Source organism: Penicillium roqueforti (genome assembly GCF_015533775.1).
Source record: "Penicillium roqueforti strain LCP96 04111 chromosome Unknown scaffold_03, whole genome shotgun sequence".
In the NCBI taxonomy this organism is placed as follows: domain Eukaryota; kingdom Fungi; phylum Ascomycota; class Eurotiomycetes; order Eurotiales; family Aspergillaceae; genus Penicillium; species Penicillium roqueforti.
Genome location: NW_024067567.1, coordinates 1,040,917 through 1,063,614, shown reverse-complemented (window position 1 = coordinate 1,063,614; position 22,698 = coordinate 1,040,917). Strand labels below are relative to the sequence as shown.

At 47.5% G+C, this 22,698-nt stretch overlaps 10 protein-coding genes across 10 annotated transcripts; 6 read left to right on the top strand and 4 right to left on the bottom strand.

Annotated features, from left to right (window-relative positions):
- Positions 1-210: 210 nt before the first annotated feature.
- On the bottom strand, positions 211-2,484 carry LCP9604111_2829 (putative respiratory complex assembly protein Rmp1; the record flags this gene model as incomplete). The annotated part of the gene is made up of 1 exon (XM_039070349.1): positions 211-2,484. The coding sequence occupies one exon, from the start codon at positions 2,482-2,484 to the stop codon at positions 211-213; it is 2,274 nt and encodes a 757-aa protein (XP_038931581.1).
- A 273-nt stretch (positions 2,485-2,757) lies between these two features.
- LCP9604111_2828 (N-terminal C2 domain-containing protein) lies at positions 2,758-4,023 on the bottom strand (the record flags this gene model as incomplete). Its single annotated transcript, XM_039070348.1, has 5 exons — positions 2,758-3,340; positions 3,397-3,809; positions 3,865-3,888; positions 3,943-3,959; positions 4,011-4,023. 5 exons carry the CDS (start codon positions 4,021-4,023, stop codon positions 2,758-2,760), a joined length of 1,050 nt encoding a protein of 349 aa, XP_038931580.1.
- Positions 4,024-4,371: 348 nt separating this feature from the next.
- On the top strand, positions 4,372-4,782 carry LCP9604111_2827 (uncharacterized protein; the record flags this gene model as incomplete). Its single annotated transcript, XM_039070347.1, has 1 exon — positions 4,372-4,782. One exon carries the CDS (start codon positions 4,372-4,374, stop codon positions 4,780-4,782), a length of 411 nt encoding a protein of 136 aa, XP_038931579.1.
- Positions 4,783-9,128: 4,346 nt separating this feature from the next.
- On the top strand, positions 9,129-10,208 carry LCP9604111_2826 (uncharacterized protein; the record flags this gene model as incomplete). The annotated part of the gene is made up of 1 exon (XM_039070346.1): positions 9,129-10,208. The coding sequence occupies one exon, from the start codon at positions 9,129-9,131 to the stop codon at positions 10,206-10,208; it is 1,080 nt and encodes a 359-aa protein (XP_038931578.1).
- Positions 10,209-12,129: 1,921 nt separating this feature from the next.
- On the top strand, positions 12,130-14,301 carry LCP9604111_2825 (uncharacterized protein; the record flags this gene model as incomplete). The annotated part of the gene is made up of 1 exon (XM_039070345.1): positions 12,130-14,301. The coding sequence occupies one exon, from the start codon at positions 12,130-12,132 to the stop codon at positions 14,299-14,301; it is 2,172 nt and encodes a 723-aa protein (XP_038931577.1).
- A 641-nt stretch (positions 14,302-14,942) lies between these two features.
- On the bottom strand, positions 14,943-15,270 carry LCP9604111_2824 (splicing factor 3B subunit 5 family protein; the record flags this gene model as incomplete). Its single annotated transcript, XM_039070344.1, has 2 exons — positions 14,943-14,954; positions 15,028-15,270. 2 exons carry the CDS (start codon positions 15,268-15,270, stop codon positions 14,943-14,945), a joined length of 255 nt encoding a protein of 84 aa, XP_038931576.1.
- A 215-nt stretch (positions 15,271-15,485) lies between these two features.
- LCP9604111_2823 (tRNA-specific adenosine deaminase) lies at positions 15,486-17,309 on the top strand (the record flags this gene model as incomplete). Its single annotated transcript, XM_039070343.1, has 4 exons — positions 15,486-15,570; positions 15,631-15,639; positions 15,784-15,826; positions 15,884-17,309. The coding sequence occupies 4 exons, from the start codon at positions 15,486-15,488 to the stop codon at positions 17,307-17,309; spliced, it is 1,563 nt and encodes a 520-aa protein (XP_038931575.1).
- Positions 17,310-18,183: 874 nt separating this feature from the next.
- Positions 18,184-18,798, top strand: LCP9604111_2822 (uncharacterized protein; the record flags this gene model as incomplete). The annotated part of the gene is made up of 2 exons (XM_039070342.1): positions 18,184-18,223; positions 18,281-18,798. 2 exons carry the CDS (start codon positions 18,184-18,186, stop codon positions 18,796-18,798), a joined length of 558 nt encoding a protein of 185 aa, XP_038931574.1.
- Positions 18,799-19,309: 511 nt separating this feature from the next.
- On the bottom strand, positions 19,310-20,933 carry erg24B (uncharacterized protein; the record flags this gene model as incomplete). The annotated part of the gene is made up of 3 exons (XM_039070341.1): positions 19,310-20,418; positions 20,501-20,805; positions 20,857-20,933. 3 exons carry the CDS (start codon positions 20,931-20,933, stop codon positions 19,310-19,312), a joined length of 1,491 nt encoding a protein of 496 aa, XP_038931573.1.
- A 522-nt stretch (positions 20,934-21,455) lies between these two features.
- Positions 21,456-22,297, top strand: LCP9604111_2820 (uncharacterized protein; the record flags this gene model as incomplete). The annotated part of the gene is made up of 4 exons (XM_039070340.1): positions 21,456-21,655; positions 21,736-22,035; positions 22,100-22,226; positions 22,274-22,297. The coding sequence occupies 4 exons, from the start codon at positions 21,456-21,458 to the stop codon at positions 22,295-22,297; spliced, it is 651 nt and encodes a 216-aa protein (XP_038931572.1).
- Between the last annotated feature and the right edge of the window lie 401 nt (positions 22,298-22,698).

The window sequence follows — 22,698 nt, the reverse complement described above, 5'->3', positions numbered from 1 at the left end:
TATTATGTTCTATGCATTTTTGCGATACCCGGTCAGAATAGATTAATTTCAAATGAGAAATCTCGGCCTATATAGATTAAAAGCCAAAGCATAATCCGTGTCTAGAGCATATATATTTTACATAATGTACAGTAAATACAAACCCAAGACGCCGCCATGATGGCCGTTGATGCACGCTGTACAAATTCAAAAAAGAAGTGACCCATGCTATTAATCCACGTATCTTTTGCCGTGGATTTTGAATGCCATGTCACATGCCGCGTTGTAGAACGAGTGGAACTCATGATCAAGCTGCTCGGAGTGGTTATTCCCTGCGGCCAAGTCAATTTGAGGAATCTGCATACCCAGAGAGACCTCGTTTGTCCGAGCAGCAAGGAACGAACCGCTTTCGTAGTACCGGTAGTCAAGCGGCCGTCCATCAAAGTTGTACTTTTGGATAACGGCGCCTCGAATGTCGCTGAGTGGAGGGAACATGTATTCCACAGCGATGCTGCTCTCTGCCATTGATTCGTCTGACTTCTTGGATTTGGTTTTTTGCGAGGCAGGCTGGTGAACAAGATCACAGGGAAGGATGATGTTGCAAAATATAGGAATGTGAACAGGACCTTGCGAAGCCCCACTGTTGACAATTGAGCCCTGGAGTGAGGTTTTAATGCTTTGCAGCATTACTTGGATCGGGAGCGAAAAGGAAGTCTCGGGGAAGAGGTGCTCAGAGGAGCTTTGCGGGTTTTCTGAGTTGGGAGATGACTTATACAAGAGGTCTTGGGAGATAGTTCGTGTGAAACGCAGGTCCAGACCATTTTCCGGAAGCAAGTAGTCAACGCTGTTTGTGGCGAGGATAGCCTTTACGCTGTGGACGTCCACGCCATTCAAGTTTGAATTCACGGCTATCTCAATTTCGAGTTCCGGTGGGGATGCTGTGTTTGAGGTTGGAGACAATCGAAGTCGATATAGCTGTGCCTCGTTCTTCGGGCGAATAGGCGTGAGTGAGTTGATGAAACGCGACACCAGAGGTACGTCGTTTGTGAAAGCCCGTGGAAGGGAGAGTCTCCCTAGCTGTGCCGGACTGATGGCTGTATCATCGAAAGAGGGCTTTTGCATAAAAAGGCATTTCCCAACCACGGCTGTCACGGATTCATGCAAACCGGCGACAAAACCGTTCTTCGGAGGAGTAACCCGGAGAAGCTTCAATAGTTCATCTGAGAGTCGTGTTTGATGCTTGTCGAAGAAAGGGGTTTCGAGGGATTCCGCCTCCGCGTTTTGACTGGAAGACATTGCCCAGCGGAACCAAGACTTTTGCTGCTCGAACCACGAAGCATGACTTTCTGGTTTGTAGCTATAGGCACTGGCAAGTTCTGAAGCAGGTAAATATGTTGAAAATGGCGTCGATGGAGATGTAGTGTTGGATAAGGCCAAGTTCAAGGTCCTCCGCGCATTATCCGCTCCCAACTTATTCTCGTTAAGATAGAGAATCTTTTGTGGTGGTCTGTGTGCTCGGTGTTCCACAAATACACCGTGTGTGCTGTTGACCCATTCCAAAAAGTCTGGTGTAAAAACTTGACTTATTCCATCTCCATGAATATATGGGTTGATTCCAACATCATCCTCGCGGATTCTGCCAGTGGCATCAATGATAATCTCGTGCACAGACTCACAATCATCTCGCTTGCCAGTAAGTGATACAAGGCCCGCAGATTGTGTGACATCAATACCACAGCCATGGAGACTAGCTAGCTCATGGAAAGAGAAATGCTCAGCATGGAGAAGCAAGGATATGAATTGAGCTGGTATGCGGAATTCCAGCTGGCCACGCTCGCCATCAGCCACCAGCTGCCAACAATTCCGAACGATCGTCTCTGCAGCCCGGGATTTTCCCCTGAAGCCCTTGGTCTTTCCCAATAACGATTTGGAGTTACTTGACCCCCATGTCCAACCTTTCTCTTCTATCACAGAATTGCGGTTGTACTCTGAAATAAACTCCGACAATTGCTTGTATGTGAAAGAGGAAGCTAATTTTGACCACAATGCCTTGAGATCGGCAGCAGGCAAGATCTGTCCTACTTGATATGATCCACGAATCTCATCAATTCTTTCATGGACTGACTTATCGCTGGGCGATGAGTTTTCCTCGTTAAGTTCATCCAACATGGTGCTGATTGTGCCGGCATATTCATTCCCGGGCTTTTTGTTGCGATTGCGATTCAACATTCGGCGGCGACGGGAAGGCACAACAACTATTTGCCCTGGCTTTCCAAGCGTATCCACATCCAATGTAAACGTGCCTGTTTCACGTTTTCCATTATCTTTCTGTTCGCGGTTTCGTTCGGATTTGGGGCCATCGAAAGCGTCGCGTTCATCATCGCGACTCCAGTTACTCTGGTATCGGGGAAGAACAGCGTGTGGGTATGACAATAATGGTCTCCGATATGAAAGCGACTGGAAGCTCAGAAGCCCCAGCTTGTTCCCTGTGGGGCGTCGAAGCATGACAGAACAATAGGTCTATTGCAAACCTGGTGAAGGCAAATATCTGTGATCACTTTTCTCCGGCGATAATCGGGGCGCTAGGCCGCGATAAGAAAATAATTCCTGCCTCAGGCAGAATTCCCTATCTACTATGTGTACGATTTTCAACAAGAACTTTGATTATGTAGGACAACGCTCTCTCAGATATCTCTCCTAATTCCGTGCGAAATGGTTTATCTAAAATAGATGATTCAAACCATATGCTAATAAGTAACGCAGAAAGGTATGTAGAATTCATTCCTTTGGTACAACTTCCCAGCTGCGCAAGTCCTCTCTTACATCGAACTCGGAAAGCTCATTATTTGTATCTGGCACCTTCCATGCCCGACCCATGACCCCCTCATACAACTGCTGCTCGATGCTTCCACCCTTCTTCTGATGCCCAAGCGCAGCGAGAGACTCTGGGGTCTTACTGCTCCTATGTGAGCGATTGCTGGAAGAACTCTTAGGGCGCCGCTCGAAACTTGGAGACAATTTTTTGCCAGACCGGCTTTGTCGTGGAGCCGTCTCTGTTGTCAATAGGATATCACGGCGATCGCCCGCTGAGATGCCAGCGTGGGAATTGTGTGCATCGTTGTTCCAGCAGGAACTTCCAGCAAACAACTCTTCAACCAACTGATCAGCAGGCAAATCACCAGCTCTGGAAGACCACGACGCTGCTAAGGTGCGCCGATACATGTCTTGCATATCTGCAGTCTCCCGGCTCTTGCTGTCAATAGACGGCAGCTGGCCAAATTCATCGGCGTTGACGGGCTGATCGGTGGATTGAACAACTCCGGCGATTCCTCCAAAGACAGTGGCAGATTTCAGATGTGGTCTTTTGTAATCAGCATTGAGAGTGTGGGTCAGAAATAAGTTTAGGGCTTCACTTACGTCGTGAAGTTGCGGTCTCCTTCTAGCTGACGCATCGCGATCCCAATCTTGACAGTACTGTTCACTTTACTTTCATGCATCAGGTATCGCCGAATGATCCCTTCGTCTTCCTCGGTTTTTTCCACGTATTCAGCAAGATTGAGTTTGATTTTGCCCAGCACGCTCTTTTCGGACATGGGCGACGAGGTGAACTCTTGTATGACTTCAAAATTGAGTTCACACTCCTGAAGAATTGATGTCCTGTCAATTGTAAGCCTTACTTGAAGGCATTTCTCATAACCCCAGTAAGCGCGGTGATCTAATAGAGTTGCTTTCTCTGTGTAGCCTTGGTGTTCAGTGGAGCTTGACGATGGCAATCGCCATCGCACAAAAGCAACGCTGTTTCCCAAGGGGACGTTATTGATATCGATGATCTTTTTGAGGTCAGAAATCTTAATAACATTTCGACGGTCTGTGTATAATGCATACCCTTAATATGAGCTCGAACCTAGGCTGTAGCAGAGTCAGTTACAGATGTAATTCAGTCGGCTTTATTGGTTAACTTACTCGTCTATTCTTGGGGACTATGGTGAGTGTGTTAGCTTACATCAATTAACAGGTATAGAGGAACATACCAAATGCCTGCATGTTAACGGTCACGTCACCGGCTCAAGCTTGTGGGAACTCAGATGCCACAAGCACATCAACTGGTCCACTCAGGACCGACCTCGAGGAAATATCTCGGTCTGAGGCTGAGAAGAAACTCAACTAGCATGAATATCAAATGCCAAGCAGTGATAGCGTCGTCAAATTGGCTAAGAGTCCTCCCCGCATACACCGTGGACATTATGGGCGGTGAAGTGTCATAACATGGCAGAATCAATAACCAGACTCGCCAGTATCCATCTCACCTCTTCTCCCAAAGTCTCAGGCGATCAATACCTGTTGCTTGCGAAATAGTACCAATTTCTTTCAACCTTATATCGCTCCACGACCATGGTGAAACCCGAGCCTACTCCTCCCGCTTCATCTCTCCCTGCCGAAGCCGCAACAGTCCCTTTGGATTCAACAACCCGCGTTACCCCAATCCACCCCGATCTCACCGAAATAAAAGTTCCACAAGGGGCACTGCCATCATATTGCTATGACCCAGTAACATGCCAACCAATCAAACATCGGGATTACCAAACTGAGCTTATGCAACTGGAAGAACAATACAAAACACGTGAGGCAGCGCTCCATGCGCAGGAAGAAATTGCCAAAGAGGTGAAAGAGAAGATTGAGACTGCGGAACGGAAACGAGAGGAGGTTCAAAAATCTATTGACAAAAAGGTCAAGGAACGCGACACCGAGATGAAGGTCGTGTCCAAGTTTCAAGAGACCAAGGCATCGGACATTCCGTCTTGAGGGAGGTGACAGCAGCGCTTTTTCTAAACCATTCAGACGACAAAGGAGTAACCAAGGTTTTCTTCACGCTATTGTCACCTTTTCTGGCGGACAGCCTACGCTTCACAAAAGAAACTCAATTCGCTTTCAGCTCGAAAGAACTCTTCATCTATAATTCCTGTGAAGGCAACTACCCCGACACTCACTATGGATCATATCATTGTCAACAATTCTTTAGAAAGAACATCTCTGTTTGGTTTAAATGTGGGGAGGCAGGCAAGCTAAGGAACATTTGCGCCTATGTCTATCCGTGTGAGAGTTCGCTTGAACACTATGCCAATGGGCTCTCCAATCCAATTCCAACATCTTGAAGCGAACGTCACTCGACTCTTTGGGGAATTTCAGCACAATTATAAACGCCTCTCGCGCACAATATTAACTCATGGAAATCGAAGAGCTATTATCACATGTCAAATAATTCTCCTATCTAAATAGCAACCCATCCAGATCAAATCGTCGGAAATTCAAACAGCATCAATAAAACACCCCGACATGCTTTGAGATGTTCTGTTTAGACGTATACGAAGGCTGTGAAAGCATAGACCATGCAGAGGACTTTCCTATGTACAACTAGAGATGTCAGTGGGAATGGGGTGATTGGACCCGATGCCGGCGGAGAACTACGCTTTTTCGTTCCGTTTTCACGGTTTCGAGCGGGCTGTCTATGACCTCCCAAGCCGCCGGCGAGGTTGGGGTTCATATGTCGTCAATCGATCCGTCCACTGTATGAAGCTAGTTGCTTGGACTTACGGGAGCCACGAATAGCGATGCTGGATTTTACGACTTGCAGATTTAGCATCTCGCTTAGTTTGCGTGGTTTGCACTATGGTTGCTTTCTTGCTTGATGGTATTAATCTCGTTTGGCTTAATGTCCTGAGCAGATATCGCACTTGACCGTTGGTTTCGTCTAACGAGACGATGCATTAAATCAAGCCAGGAGGGACAGTGTCGGGCCCTATGATAAGCGTATCTCAGTGAGAAAATGAACCACACCCTTCGATCAATAGTGTTTCAAGTTCACTATCCTCACTATGTTTCGTTCAACCTTGCTGCGGGTTTCCGGTCTACGTGATTTGTTCCTTAACAATGGCATATTTGACCTTGGTATATGCTCCCCCATGAGGCGGGTGAGTATATAGAGCTGCGGAGAGAACAACAATGTATCTCTATAACTATCCATTGTTCCTCGTGTAGTTCCTACCCTCCTCTTAACTTTATCCCGGAGAGCCCCATTGTGTGATAATCTTCTCTTCATATGTTTTCCTCACTCGCTATGCTTTTCTTATTTTTGGAATTACATCCTCATACGGTACTCGGCCACTCTATGCTCCCCTACGCTAAAAATAAAAGCTCCAACAGTCATTCGATGCTAGATACACGGTTCCCGCATTGCTACATAGTTTACGTCATCGTAGGAATGTGTCAACTCGCCTACTCCGTAGTAGAATATAACCTAACAATGATTGAGAACAAGGTGTAAGGCTATGGCCCTCAACACACTATACAAACGTTTGTGTGAAAAGCCGCCAAGAGATATGCCATCTCATGGCCACAGCTAGAGGGAGTTATTAAGGCCGAAGAGATATAATAGGTAGGAGTAACGAGTTTCTTTTTGAGAGAGACCACCACATCCTGTCGAATGATAACCCCTAATGACAACTCAGCAGTATTCTTACGTATCGTTATTCCAACGGCTTATCAGGAAACCGAGTCCTTGAGTCGTACTATGAGGAAGCGACAAGCCATACCTTACTGGTGAGACATGAACGATGAGGCTCAATATATGTATTCGTTAATGTAATGTATTTTGTCGAAGAACTGCTCTTCGGAGCTATAGGGACCAACTGAAAAATCTAAATGTATAGAAAGGTACAATTTATGCTCACCGAGTCAATATTATGTATAAAAGAGTAGTCATAACGCCACAATGTTTAATGCTACGAAAGATGTTTTTACGCTTTCTCAGTAGCGATGTCGTTACCATACTCTCCGACCTGACTTATTGGTAAGGGTGCTTTGTTTCCAAGGCTGCCAACTAGCATAAAAAATGTTCGGAGATTTTCAACACAGCCAAACGCATTACTCGGAGGTTTGAGTACTACCCAACAATAGGGGATGTCTAGGAAGAAGAAAGGAAATTCTATCAGGGCTGTTGCAAAATGAACAATGATTTGTGAGTCACGGGTTTCATGATCAAGTGTACCACTCATTCATGAATAAGCCCCTTGGGTATATTCCAAAAGCATAAGTCATAGTAAAGCAGTTGCTTAGCATAGCTAAAAGCAATGATTTATTCCGGATTCACCTAGGAGTTTGTCCAACGAACGGTATCGCGTCCAATAGTAGAGCATTGTCTAGCTTCGTTTCAAATCGAACATCATCAGACACATATGGGTCATAACAGATGCGGTCTGCAAAATATAATGGATCTCAGATATAACTCCGTTTATAGTGCAGTGATGTCAATATTCCAACTTGATGGCAGCCTTGACAATTACGAAACTAGGCTTGATAGAGCTGGGTTTCAGTACCCGCCTGGCTGTGGATGTGGTTAAGATCTACCTGAGATTCCAGCTCTCAACTCTTGCCAACTCATACCTCTTCTCCAGTGGGTTTTCAGCAAGACAAGTGAAGTGGACAGAGGGAGGCAAGAAAATATACGGAGTAGTAAGTTACTACTGTACTACTCCGTAGTAACTAGGGCTTTGCATTGTATGTCCATGTGGGGCCGGAGATATCCGCCACAACGTGGCGAGTAAATTGCACCGCCTCATATCTATTTTAGGAAAAGCGACCTCGGTCGCATATCGTTAGGCCATGCTACTCTATAGATACACAATAACAATGACGAAAGCTCATCCGACTCAAAGCGAACCCTCATACACCCACACAAGACCATGTGACCGAACTCATATGCAGCAGGGATTCCATTTTAGGGAAGAGGCAGAGGCGCCTGCGGAGTACAGAGTAAGATGAGATCATTGAAGACATGAATCATGTGGAGAAAACAATAGGAAACGGTATTTCAGTACGTGAAGGCTAGTGGCGCCGACCCAAAGTCTGGCAATGGAGGCTCAGCCCAATGGCAGATCGTAGCAGGGATCTCAGCTTCCTGTGCATTGGCCGGACTCGGTTGGTCTCAGCGAATCCCAGCCCTGAAGTGACTCAAGACGGGCTCTGCCCCACGCTTGGTCGACCCTCCATCAGCTGAGGTCTACGACTCTGTATCGTCCTAGCGGCACTCGATAGGTCCAAAAAAACCTTGATATGGTTGATATGGTTGTTATGGATGTGTTTCGTGTAATTTGTTAATACAGTAAACCTTGGAGTATTATTTTCTCTTCTCCAAGGCTAATATCCAGTTGGATATTGAAGCACAAACGATGTTGAAACAGAAAATGGGATCGAAACTAAGGCTTGGCCTGCAGCCAAATTTAAATTAGAGTCTTCACCCAAGCGTGGAATCTTTAGTGTTGAGGATCCTGTATCTTTTTTAACGATGTGTAGATCTTGGCGCACACTGAAATATGCACATCGCCCAGCTGAGAAATGTATATTTTAAGTCCCCGCTAGTTGTAGATAGTAATTTGATCGCTCTAGATGATCTATGGAGACTCAAATCTTCCTGTTTCTTTCCGTTCACGGCCGTTTCCATGGATCATTGGGGCTTAGCTGTTGCAGTTTAGGGCACCATGCAGCTGTTCTGGCCAAATGGACGTGCAACGGGTGAGACTGGCACTGTGCGAGTCAACCTGTCAAATTTGATGAAACGTTTAGATGTCGCGCATTTCGAACCGTTTCAAGTGGTATTATCGCCACTGAGTCTTCAGGTTGCAGATCGGGGAGTCCGAGATGTGTATGTACGTACTCCGTACACTGACATTGACTCCATCAAGCTGCATACCAGAATAATACCGTAGAAAACTTGGTTTATATGTTTTTTTTTTCCTAATATGTCCTAAGAGCCAAAAAAATAGAAAAATTAACATATTATTGTGGCCATTAAATCTCCGCTTATGGTCCCCCTCTTAATTATTATTCTTCTTAACTTCCCTCTTTTCTTCTATAACCTCACTCTTGACTGACTTTCATGTCATCTCCTTTCTTTTATATTATAATTTCTGTTCTTTTTGCGCATTCGCCCGCACTTTAATACTGGATTACTCGACATATCAACCCAATCTCAAAAAAAATCCAAAACTTCTTGTGTGGGCGAATGTCGCCTTTATGATTCATGTTCTATATTCTACATTCATTTATATCAACTATACCAACGCCGGACGTATCACCTTTCGCACAGTGTCATAATGCAAACAATCTTACTCCCATCTTCTGCCGCTGCTTTTGCGCCGCGATCATCCCCGAATGTCGTGTTGAATACCAAGGTTGAGCCTTGGTTGACGGCCACCCTGAAGCGAGTTAACCGGGTCAAGCGTCCTTTGAACAATGTCACCCAGCATACCCGGTGTTTGACGGAAACACTTTCGTCAAAAAATGCAATCTGGACTCTATGTTCCATGATGTTCACCAAGGCCCCCCAGGCAGAGCTAGAGAAGAACGAGAACCAGCTTTGGGAATCCCTGCACAGCCACCAAATGATTCACATGGAGGCCTATGTTGTACATGTCGACATGGTCTCCCGCAACGAGGTGGTTTTCAAGTTGACTCCGGAAACCATCGAATCCCTGGTTGATTTTCACAAGGATGTCTACTCGGTGGATGCCGCCGCCAACACATACGACTGGCCAGGAAAGCACGGTGAGCTGAAGAGGTTACAGGAGGAGTTTGTCCAAGCAGCCAACAAGTTTGTCTACCGTGCCAATGCCCAGGCACTTGAGGGGCTAGAAGAAGACGGCGCCGGAGAGCTACTAAGCGGTCGCAGCGACGAAGCAAAGGCAGCCATCGGCAAGCTCTTTGTCCCACTGGTTGCCCCTTCACCTCCAGTGGTGGATGTTATGCGCCCAATTCCTCTCCTGCCTAGTTCGACAGGCCCGGAAAACTGGTGGCAAAACCCGGTGCCCCAACAAGCACCACTCGAGTCGTGGAAAGTACTGTCGCCCAGCCCCAACCCGGCCACCACGGGTGATTCTAATCCGAATCTTTGGGCTAGTCTCAGTTTCAGTGATGCCCAACTTGCCTCACCGACCCCGTCTTACAGCCAACCCTTCACTCCTTCGCCGTTCCAGACCTACAACTGCCTACCAACCACCTGTATGCCAACTACCTGCATGCCGACCACGTCAGCCGCCATCAGTCCGCTCCCGTTGCCGACCATGTTCCCAAGCATATTCCCGAGCATGCTTGTACAACCTTGCAGCACAGCTTTCAACATGGGGGGCTTTAGCTGGGCCGACTTTGCTCCGCTACCGTATGGCACGATCGTCTAGCTCAGCCCTCCTGAGTAGACTCAGTGATGTCGACCATCTCCAGTCCAGGCTCCCTCGGTTCATACAACGTGGGTTCGAGAAACGTGGATCGTTTCTTAGAACTAGATGTGCGCGCAATTCTTTCGGTTTCTTCTTGACTCCCCAACTCCTCTCTCTCGTCTCTCCCTACCGGGAACCCGATTCCAAGCAACGACAATTCGCATCCTTGACGGCGTTCTCTTTGATTTGACACTGTGCATCTGTGATACTCCCTCCTGCCTTTTGCATGATAACCAGAATTATCTTTTTCTGCGCTTGTTTTGATAGTTTTGATGTTTGATTCTAGCGCCAGCGTGTCTTTTTTTTTCTTTCTCTTTTTCATTTTTCTTTGCATTAAGAAGCGGCGGGTCGGCTCTCTGTTATGTTTCGTTTCTTTTGTTGTTCCCGCATATATGTCATGAAGACTGGTCTGCCTCACGGCATGTGGAGGATATGAATTTGGACGTGGAATGTCCAACGTTATGTTTTCGATTCTTCTACCGCAGCTCCTGGAAATGGAAGAAAGCAAGTATGGGTTACCCGACTGGACTGGGTTCAGCGTCTGCCTTTGGTTTCCTCCTTTCTTACGAGGTCTGTCCTTCTGGTACTGGTTACTGGACTGGCTAGTTCTCTTTATCTGAGAATTAGAGGATATGTTTATGCGATGGCGTCACCTTCATCCATGTATCTGTGATACTTGATTGGAGCACGCATTTTTGTCATCTTTGGTTCAAGGAGGTGCAGATCAGCAACACGAGTGTGGGAGAAGATTGCCTTCAACCCTTGTCAGACTCGAGTACATCCGCCTGTGGTAGATTCCGAGCGCAAAGGGCGATGCACTGGATTTCCTCCTTTGGTCTGTGACCTGGGGATCTTCACATTCCGCCCCAAGCGGCAAGTGGTATGAGTGGCAGTCATCTCCGTCCTCTGTGCTACGAACTCACCTCTAATGGCCATAGTTGGCTGATAGATTCATCTTCTATCGTCCAGGCTGGTTTTTAGATATTCCTGGACAAGCTTGGTCTGTCGGTGGGCTCTTTCACTGGATGTAAGAGCCCTTCATTCTTTATCCCGACGACAAGAATCAGATGCTCGATCTGATAGATACTCTCCTTTATGATCTGTTTGGTCGAGGGGCTGGTCCCTCGCGCTGGTTGCTCCTTTTCTCCTGGTCTTTTTTGTTGATCCATCAGCAGCTCTGTCCAAATCTTCCATGTATCTCTTTAGCTTAGTTTTGAAAAGAGCTTGCACAATTTCTTCCTCTCAATTTGTACCTATTCGTCGGAAGTAAAGTATCAAACACAGTGTCCGGCATTTCCTAATAGAATAAGACTCATCATAACAAAAATTTGAATATAAATACATGTCTCAACATCCAGATGATGTTGGTTGTGTATACATAGTTATTTACCCCAGGTGTATGACGTCAACGTCAACCGCCAAGACAGCCCGGCCTACATCATATCCAAGTTGATCGAGACTCGGCGTGTTTCGTTCACAGGTCACTTCTTTTCTATACTTGCATCTATATCTGGCTTCTTTTATCTGATATTGGCTTTTTGCATGTAATTTCGTTGCATTTGTCTCTTATCTGGGATTTACCAGCTCATGCTTCAGCAATTGATAACCTAGAGCCTTTCTGCACAGAACCATTTCCGCCTAAGCAAGCCACCTGAGGATTGTTAGACATTGCAATCTTCATTAGATTCGGATTATCTTGGTGCCCAAGTGTCCGCCACCCGCTTATCCCACCTCCGTGGCCTAATCCCGGCATAACCACGAGCTGACAAACCCCGCTACTTGAAACAAGTGGACATCCCGAGGTCACTTGCACTACCGGCACAACTTGGATAACATCACAGAAGGAGAGGACTTCAAATATTAGGGCACTCCTACTGCACATATGGCTACCTTACACGATGCCCTCCAATGCCTCAAACCGACGTCATGGGACGAAGTCCCCCAGGATCCCGACGAGCTCCGTGACTACTTGCGCGCGATCTTCAAAAACAGCCGCCTGATAGCGGAGTCACTTCCAGACCCTCCAATCTCCGATAATCACGACTACCCAGGATTAGACGACACACCGAATTCCTCCGACCGACGAATAGTCCCATCACCCGCACGAGTGGAAGAGACCGATTCGGAAATTACAGACCTGCAAAAGGAATGGGGGAAGCCGCTCAAGATGGGCGGACCGAAGGACAACCCGTTAGACGTGACTGTGTGGAAACTTTCCGCAAATGACGGCGGGGGCTCATGGTTCGGGCGACGGAGTGTGCATGAGGGCATGCCATTCTCACGATGGCGGAAGAAGCTTTCATCTGAGTACGATGAAACGCTCAAAGTAAACCGCAGAAAGATTGAGAGGGGGCACACGCCTGACAAGAGCATTCGCGGGATCGGCGCCGAAGGAAAGATGGATACTATTGAGGTCAAGGATCATGATGGTTCGGTTCTGGGCCATTTAGTTGTTTACCATGTATCGGCGCAGTTTCCCAAACCTACTTCTCCCCGCGATTTTGTGGAATTGATCATCAATTCCGATTCTGGATTGCAAATTGGCGGAACTAAGCAGCCAGGTCGCAGCTGGATGATGATCTCTAAGCCGTGTGAACACCCCGGTATCCCGCATAAACAGGGATACACTCGCGGACAGTATGAGTCTGTCGAGCTCATTCGGGAGATTCCTAAGAAGCACAGCAGTGGGAGCAGCTCTTCTAGCCAGGGGAGTAAGAAGAATAGTGATTCTGCGTCCTCCAATTCGCAACGCCCTGTGGGGCTACCTGGGCAGGATGGAGCTGGGGATGAGGAACATGAAGAAATGAATCCTGTTGAATGGATCATGGTCAGCAGGAGTGATCCGGGCGGGAACATCCCGCGGTGGATGGTGGACAAGGGAACACCACGAAGCGTGGGGACAGACGCCGCTAAATTCGTCAATTGGGCTCTTCAAGATGACAAGCCGCCCAAGCGAGGAGAAATCACAGGAACGGAAGCTGCAGATACTTTATCAGGCGTCAAGGCTAAACCCGGGGAGTCTGTGAATGAATACGACTCCGACCAGGAAGATGACTCGGATTCGGATTACGAATCACTCGACAGCGACTCCGACCAGTCCCATCATGGTCTGATTGCTAGTGTCACTGGCTTGCTCAATACTGGACTGGAACGGTTCGCGCCACAAGTTCTAGGCTATGGCGCCCCCACTAGGGTATCGGGTGATCTACCAGCCGAGAATGAGGTTTCCTACATTGATGCAGATGGAATGAGACATCTACGTCCAGAAATTGCCCAACAAAATAAATCAGCGTTGGACGCCGAATCTTCAAGATCCCAAGAGCAAGACGATGTTTCATTATCCTCGGCCAATTCCGAAAAAGCAGCAACTGCCGTCGAGGACGTAACGAATAACATGTCCCCGGAGGAACTGATCCAAATGACAAAGAATGGCAAGCTCAGTTCCAACGAGAAGGAGCTCGCAAAGCTAGCCATTCGCAAACGCAAGGTTGAAAGCAAGCTAGAGGAAGTCCGCGCCGAAATCGACAAATTCCAAATCTCATCGCAACCGCCTAGTGTCTCAGGGACCCCAGTAAAAGGCATCAGCGAGGCAGATGGTGACACTACCGGAATGCGCAAGCGCGCAGCGACGAATAGGTCTTCCAGGCCTGCCAGCACTCGCACACAGCAGAGCCAAGGCCAACCGCAGAGCGAGATCAGCAATGAAGACCAACCATCTCCTGGGCGGATGGCAACCCCCGACCCGTCGCATCTCCCCAAAGCAGCCACCCACTATGTCCACGGAGAATCTAAGCTGCTTAAGCAGCTGCGCAAGATCGAGGCTAACCAACTGAAGGTTGCGTCGAAGATTCAAGCAAGGCAGCAAAAGGATGAGGAGCGCTCGGAGAAGTCTAAGTCCAAAAACAAGTCCGAGGTTGATACCTTGAAGCAGGAGGTACATAATCTCAAGAAAGAGGTCAAGCAGCTTCGCTCTGAGCGCCAGAAATGGGTCGATCTTGTTTCTTCGTTGCAGGCGGAGAATACGAAGTTGGCGGCAAAGTCGGAGGTTGCTTAATTGGTGGATGACCATAATTCTATGGCTTGTACATACTCGTTGTTTTTTTTTTCTTGTTTTGATTTTGACGGGAGGGTCTGACATGTCCTATGATTTTATAACGACATACTTTGTCCTATGTCTTTTACTGCATATTTCTACGGAATGAAGGTTGGAATTGGATATCTTCATGTCTCAATACATTATCGTCATGATGATTTGATTATGATATTGCAGACCATGATAGATCAAGTGAAGATACGGCTCTGGGACTGTTTTCCCTATGCATTGGGTGCAGTTGAGTAATCTGATGCTCTTCAAGCAATTCCAGGCCATCTACAGGCCATGGTGCTAGTTGGGTAGTTCAGAACTTGCTGATAACTTCATGTGGTAGGCAGGGTATATCACAAGTTGTCCGCTCACTGACAAGAATTGAAAGATTCTCGAGGTTCCAGAATACGGGCAAACACTCGGGGATACCAACTGCCAGAAAGAGGGATACGACGGCCTTGTTCGTTTAGAGCGTTTCATATGTTGAGTTGGAATTGTTATTCCTACCGAAGGAATCGAGGGGTGGTCGGAATATCGGGGGATCTGTATGGAAATCCGAGGACGCGACAAGGGGTATCAAGGAAAACAAGAATAAGCCACACTTAGTAGGTTTACTCTTGAGTCTAATCATTGGAGAGCACTTGTTAGCCAACCCATCCTTGTATATGCTGAGCAACTCCGCAAGATGCCACATACCTCTGGCGGATTACCAGCGCCTCTAACCATTTTCTCCAGCATCATTGCGCGCACCTTCTCTTTTGGTTCGCCCATGCCGACTGCCATGTAGGATAGCAGAGGAGGGTGACCAACGTAGGAGGAGTAGCTGTCACGGAGGATGTTGGATGTCCATTCGTACTTGGTGGTGTCGGCGTGTCCGGTACCGATGTAACGGGCCTGGAGAGCCTCAAGGTTCTGGATGGTACGGAGCTTGTCGGCCATGGTGGAGAATAGAGATGTTGACGTTGGACTGAGAAGGATCGCGGGAAACTTGAAAGGACGACAAAAGATAGAAGGGAACTAATTATGCCTCAGGCATATATTATATGGGTAACACGTGACTGTGTGGGCATCTTGGGATTCTTCAATCCTGTCTTTGCCTTCAACAAAGCCTTTGGTTGTTTAGAAAATTGCTACTCGGACTGTGACCATATCCAATGTCTGTGGACACATCTAGTTCATCATTACCGTCCCGGATAGCATCGCTGGTTCATGCACATTTCGATGCTCTGCCAACACGCAGTAAGCCAACCATATTTCCGGATGGATCGAGAGAATGGATTCCAATGACTGGTATTGTAGCTGTCAAAGGTATGCTCCATTACTTACCATGACCAGGTTATCATCCCTCATCCATGCATGTAGTGTGAAGGGGATGGGTCCATCATTTGCTTTTTACTTCATCCTCACAACACTTGATGTTCTATAGTAACGTTTTTGTCTCTTCCCTTATAGGAGAAAACACACATTCTGAAAGTCTGACCTGCATATCTGTCACGTAAGTTTTGAATTCCCCACTTCCAAGTCTGACCCATATTCACTGATATTCATGTAGGAGTGGCGCAAAATGCTTGTCAGCATCTCACATCCCACGCTGTAGGGGTCTTGTACTACATGACTGTCACGCCGAGATATTGGCCATCCGAGCATTCAATTATTGGCTCTTGACAGAATGCAACAGTGTCCTATTTCGGGAGAAGCAATTACCGAATGGCCATGATACTTGTACCCTCGATAATGAGAAAATCTCAGATTCCCCATTTATACAAAGGAGAGAGATTGAAGAGGATGAAGATAATACTAGTACACCGCCCACAGAATGGCCGCCTTTTAAGCTTCGGCCTGATATCAAGATTTACATGTATTGCACATGTGCTCCCTGCGGCGATGCGAGCATGGAGCTCTGCATGGCAGCTCAAGAAGACGCTACACCGTGGGAGATTTCACAGCAAGAAGCCTCTTTGTCAGAAATCCAAGACGCAGAGCTCCCAGATACAGAGACCCTTCTAGATGGCCGGGCCCATTTCTCTCTTCTCGGGGTCGTACGTCGAAAGCCAGCACGAATGGACGCCGAGTCCACACGCAGCAAGTCCTGCTCAGACAAGCTTGCATTACGGCAGGTTTCCTCCTTGCTGTCCTGTGAGACCAGTCGCCTCATTGCTCCTACAGAAAACGCCTATCTAGCAGGTCTGATTCTTCCTGAGGACGAAATAAGCCAAGTTGGCTGTGCCCGTTCCTTTGGCGAGAATGGCCGAATGCAGCCTTTGGGTGGGCGATATTGGCCTAGAGGGGCAAATTTCAAAGAAAGCACACCAGGATATCGATTCCGGCCATTCCAGGTTCTTTCGGTGCCGAGTGAAGAGGTGACAGCACTTTGGCGTTTCGCTAAGCCCAAATCCGGGCCTCTTCCTGCAGCTTCTGTGGAGCAGCAAGGAGACCCTTCGAGCCCCGGTACAAATGTTAGGAAGACCAGGCCAGGGAATGTGAGCGCCATTTGGGTATTGGCTCCCTCGTATCATCACCCATTGGTAATGACCATGGATACCGGCAGCAAGTCAGTGCCAACTCTTTGCCGTTCCAAGACTGGTTTGTATGAGACTATCATCAACGGTGTGAAGCAAGGAAACCGGGCATCCTCACCTGGTGCCCGTGGAGCCTCTTCTCTATCCCGAGCCAAGCTTTGGTCTCTATTTCGCGAAATTGGGCCTACATCCGTTCCACGCACCTATACAACTGATGTCTCCCCAGCCGGACCGTTATTGGGGACTGAAGATTCTCATATCAAGGCAGTTCAACAACACATGCCAGATATAACCACCTACCAGGATTTCAAAAATCCTACCAGATTAGGAGACCCGTTGCAAATCCGTATGCAGGCCATCAGGGATGCGAAAGTGGTTCTCAAGGGATGGATTCCTAATGCAGGAGATGAATCTTGGGGCTTGGATGTTTTGGTTGACCCCAAAAAGCGAAAGCGTTGATTGTGTCCAGGGATGAAAGAGTGCTAAAGATTACTCTAGGCCATACATAGTAAACCTATCGTATTCCCCTCTCAAGATACCCATATATCGTTTCTAAACAAAAAAAAGCCATATGTTTAAAAAACTTCTTGCTATCAGAGAGAAAAGAAGAGGACTGGTTTGTACCGTTCTTGATTGGCAGCCAAAGGCGTCAAACAAAAAACCGCGATCTAATCAATCAGGGTGTCAATGAGTCCAAGAGAATGTCAACAATGGGATGTCTCAGGGTTTTTCTCACACCTTTGATTGTTTGTTCTTGTTCTTCTCACCACTATCTTTCTTCTCCCATGCTTTCTGATTCCAGTCTCACCAAGCTACGACTTCACACCTTAGATGTCAACTCCCATGAGCAACATTCGATAGAGGAATCCGCTTCTTCAAGAGAGCACTGATTTCATACTCCAGCTTTGTCTTCAAAATGACTCCGAAGGCTCTAGCCGAGTGTGCAAAATGTGAGACAAAAGCTAAGACAATGTGTTTGGGCTGCTCGCATGCACCCGAATACCAAAGCGGCGATTCTCGAGTTGTTTTTTACTGCAGCCACAAGTGTCAGATAATGGACTGGCCAAAACACAAAGCCTATTGCAAGAATATGCAGCGACGGAGATTACTCTTCCGAGCTGCCCTGATATTGAAGGCAGCCATGTTGGCATACAGAGAGACTGTATACGACGTGGATCTAACCAAGATTGAGTATCGAGATGGAGTCCTGTATCTCCATCAAAATCAAAGACCGGTTTCATCTCTATCTAAACATGGTCCCTTCCCAAACCACATCACTGACAACATCGACCACAAGGAAGCGGCTCTCCTGAAAAGCCAATCCACAGCAGCCATGTCACTCTTAGGTCCCTTGACCAGAAAACTCCTTGGAGGTAAGAATTATTTCTAACTCCTAAGTACCCAAGTGAGACATGGCTGAAACAAAGCAGGGGTACCCTTGAAAATCGAGACCATGGTCGTCAATATCGGGAGGCCACGGGTTCCAACTAGGCTTGTTCCTGGTCCTGACTTGTACGGCGGTCCGCACGCGGTTTTGAAGATAGAACGGATGGAGAGGAACGAAACATGGATTATCGATACAACAGGTTGTCAATATGGATTCCGAGATGTGCTTGTTCCATTCGCCAAGTACTTTATTGACAACGAATGCCGGATATTGGACGGCCCTCGGGTTTACGACGCATGCGAGACAAAGGAGCTAGACTACTTGTCAACCCTTCATATCTTCAACAAGACAAAAGCACAACGGCAAGATATGCGACTAGAACGGCTGACCCGTCACCATTTTGCTGTCTTCGTTTATATGAGTGTGCATGATAACTTCCTTGTGGACTCTGGCGCCAGCTACAAGAGAAAGATTGATCGCTTCGTCAATGAGCTCAAAACTCACATGGTTGATTCTATGAGGAAGGCAGGTGACAATTTTGAAGATTCTGAAGATGATTGAAGAACAACGGAACGGTTCATACTGGTACATTTGTTCAATGAGTTTCAAACTCGCGTCTCACTTTCGATATCAATTATGTAAATAATTTCCCCTATTCCCTCCATCCCTCCCTCCTCTACTTGGTAGTTATTGCCATGGGATTGACACTGAGGAATAATTTTAAGTTGATCGGAACGAGCAATCTATCTTATTCGAGTAATTCCCGCCCGGTTACATAGACCAATTCATGCAGATATTCCTTTGGTGGCCAACTCCGATTGCTCGGTTAATAGGAAATTCCGATATCCCTGGCATGCCGAACACAGCTCACGGATCGAGTCAGAATATCAGAGATGACTCCGGGGATTGGGATAGCTAGTATCTTGCTCCTTATACCCTTGAGAGCAGGCTTGATTCGGTGGGCCTATTATAAAAGTAATCGCAGATAAAAGTATTCGGGATCATTAATATACAAAAATAAGGCATAGAAGTAAATCCAAAAACATGTGAAAGTAGTTCTTGATAAAATCTCTCAGTAGATTCCAGGGATGATGCGATTGCGGACGATCGAGGTATAACGCTTCCAGTCAGCGCCATACTTCTTCTCGCATTTCTCCTCATCACGCATCTCACGGTGGATCAACAAGATACCAAAGTAGAGCATGTAGAAGTATGTGAAAATCATACCCCAGCCACGGATTTCTGGGGTCTGCATGGCTTGCTTCTGGACAGCGCCACTGGCTGGGTTGATGCTCTCGATGAGAACATATCCCGCAACACCAGTTGGTAGGCAGTAGGCCCACGACATAGTCCAGTCGCCCAGGTAGTTGATGTGACGCGCCAGACCCCACCAGCCGGAGATCATCAGTTTAGATCCAGCGGCAGTTTCGATGTACTTGATGTTTTTCACGCGGGGGTCATTGGGATTCGTGCGGAAACGGTTCTTCTGATTGTTGGCGCCGCGGAAGATCGAATATCCAACGGCTGTGACACCTAGAACAACAGCCATACCGGTCAAGCCAAGCTCGTAGGGGAAGACAGAGAGATAACGGCTCTGGATGCTGTACAGATGGGGCACCCAAACCACGTCGCCAAAAGATAACATGAATCCAAATCCGTCCATGATTACATCCATGGTGGTCATGATTGCTGGCTCCATGTATAGGGCATCAAGAATGTAGAATCCCTGGAAAAGAGTGACCAGCACAATTGAGTCAGTGATATAGCCATAGGTTCGGTATTGGTGGGCTACATTGGACAGGTTCAGAATTGTCCATCCAAGCAAGCCCGGTCTCATCTCCATGAACACCTTAATATCGACAGTACGCGATGCCTCACTGACAAACGGAATGGGCAGGCGAACACGAGGGTTGAGTTCACGTCCAATGAAGAAGTCGTAGAGCATGTTGCCCGTATGGCCACCAGGTGCCAGCTCTCGTAGATTTGGGTTTGCCTGCCCTGGGGCTGGAACTGTGAAGCTCCTCACGTAGACGAACAGTGCAGCAAAAGAAGAGATCAACAAGTTTGCTGTAATGACCTGGACATAGTTGTCCCATAGAAATGTCCACACCACAAAGTCGGCTCCATAGAGATAAGTGCCCCCGGTGAGGCCCGAGAGGATAATGATGGCAGAGGAGAACGCTACAAATGAGCCGAGTCAGAAAAAAAAAAACTTCAATGTTTGAATGCGATGTGTGAGGGAGGACTGCTGCCAATGCCATACCATTGAATTTATACTTCAGTTGTCCTCTGCAGGCCAACACAACACCATCTGCCTCCTGACCGGGAAGGAAGACCTGCAAGAACAGACTGAAGACATAGTAGCTCAGTGTCCACAGTGTAACATTGGTATCATAAAGCGCCGTGATTCCCTCCTCCGGCCAACCCACTTCACGCTTCAATTGTTCGAGTGACAAAGTCGAGGGATTCAGTAGCGATGGTGCGGGACAACCAGAGACATCGTTGCAGACGAAGGTAAAGAGGTAGATCAGGATGGGCAATCCAAATATAATACCAAAAGCACCTAGTCTATTGCAAATGTCAGCTCAGCTTAACGCGATTGAAAGGGAAAAGACATACGGTCCACCAAACTCATAACCACGTTTCTCCGGCACTGGCTGCACGGGTGTTTTTATGGAGTCCTTTTTGGTAGGCATATTGAAGTGATGACTGGGCCAATGGATAGACAGAGAAATAATCCAAGAGCTGGGGAAGATCCTTAAATAAGACCCGGGAGCCTTAAGGCGCGTACGACATCGGATGGTTGGTGTTCCGCCAGGTTTGCTCCGCATCGCCCCCACAGCGGTGATGCTACGTAAGCCTCTATCTCTATCAGCCCGGCGTTACCTGCACGCATACAACCTACCTCCTTCGCACCGATCCATTAAGGTCATTTCTATCATTTTGCAGGTTATATATCTTTCTCTAGTCTCTCCACATTCTTTACTTTATTCCATTTCATCTCGTTCTATTCTCAGACTGCCTTAGGCCTGGGTGACCAGTCCACCATGAGGCTCACTAGCTCCGCTCATTACTCCATTTTCCTTCTATCCTCAATTCTCGGATTATCTAGCGCATCATACTCTTCCCATTTTGAAGATGACGCTCCCTGTGTTGCCCGCTCGCCGACCACTGGATTGTACTTCGACCTCAATGCGATCTCATTATCCCCGCCCAAAATGAAGGACGGAAACAAACTCGCGAAGGATGCGCGGACCGAGAGCTGGTATGCCAGGGGTCATGATTACCCGGCTAATTTCACAATCAACATATGCGCGCCGGTCATTGAGAACGTGACGGATGTGGTCGGGATAGAGTCATCGCGGTGGAAGAACGTCAGTGCATATTACGAGCGGGATGATAAAAGATACTCCATAGGGTATGGCAGATCTCTATCTAAACCGGATACACTAGTTGTATTCCCTGCTTACTGTGCTAACGATTCTCGGTCATATACAGGCAACAAGCATCTGAACCTTTCTTCCGTGGCCGCAAACTCGTTCTCAATTATACCAATGGCTCGCCTTGTCCGGACAATTATAACACGGGCAGTTCCAATGCCTCCACACGCAATAAGTCGACTATCATGTCTTTCCTATGTGACCGCGACGCTGCGCCAAACGTGGCCACGGCTTCCTTCGTTGGCTCCATGGATGAGTGCTCATACTTCTTCGAAGTCCGTAGCTCGGCGGCATGTGGTGGAATCGCCGTAGATCCCAACGCCGGCGGCTTGGGACCGGGCGGCGTATTCGGTGTGATGTGAGCACCCCTTCTGTGTCTTGGGGGAACACCCCATATAATCCATGCTGACCCTGTCCTCTAGTATGGTGATCGCCATCGCCGTATATCTGATTGGTGGCTGCGCCTACCAGCGAACGGTCATGCATCAACGTGGCTGGCGCCAGTGTCCAAACTTCAGCCTGTGGGCTGGCTTTTTCGACTTTGTCAAAGTAAGTATCCTAGCATTGATCCCATGTTGGCCTCGTCGCAAATTCAGACATGGCAAGTTCGTGTCGCATAAGTTTCGGGATTCAAATGGGGCAGGACTACCTGTTTCAAGGATGGATTGAACTCGCTCTGGCTAGTCTAGGGACCAATCCCTTCGGGAAAGACGATTGCGGTTGGCCTGTCCCATCCATTTCCTTATTTCTTGTCAGGCATAGATCATTCTTTTTTTTACCTGCATGTTCTTTCCTTTGATTCTGACCGCCTGTGTTGATCACGGCGTCTACATTTCCATATGTTTGACAAGATGTCTTGATTCATGCAAGTGGATTGTCCCTTGGGTACTTGTCAATGAATCTGCCACTTCATCTTCGGGATGGTAGGAGACAGCTCCTCTTACTTGGTTAGACGGACTATATGTTTTATTGCGTGTACTTAAATGATTGGTTTCAATTGCGAGCCTCATTGTTTGAAACA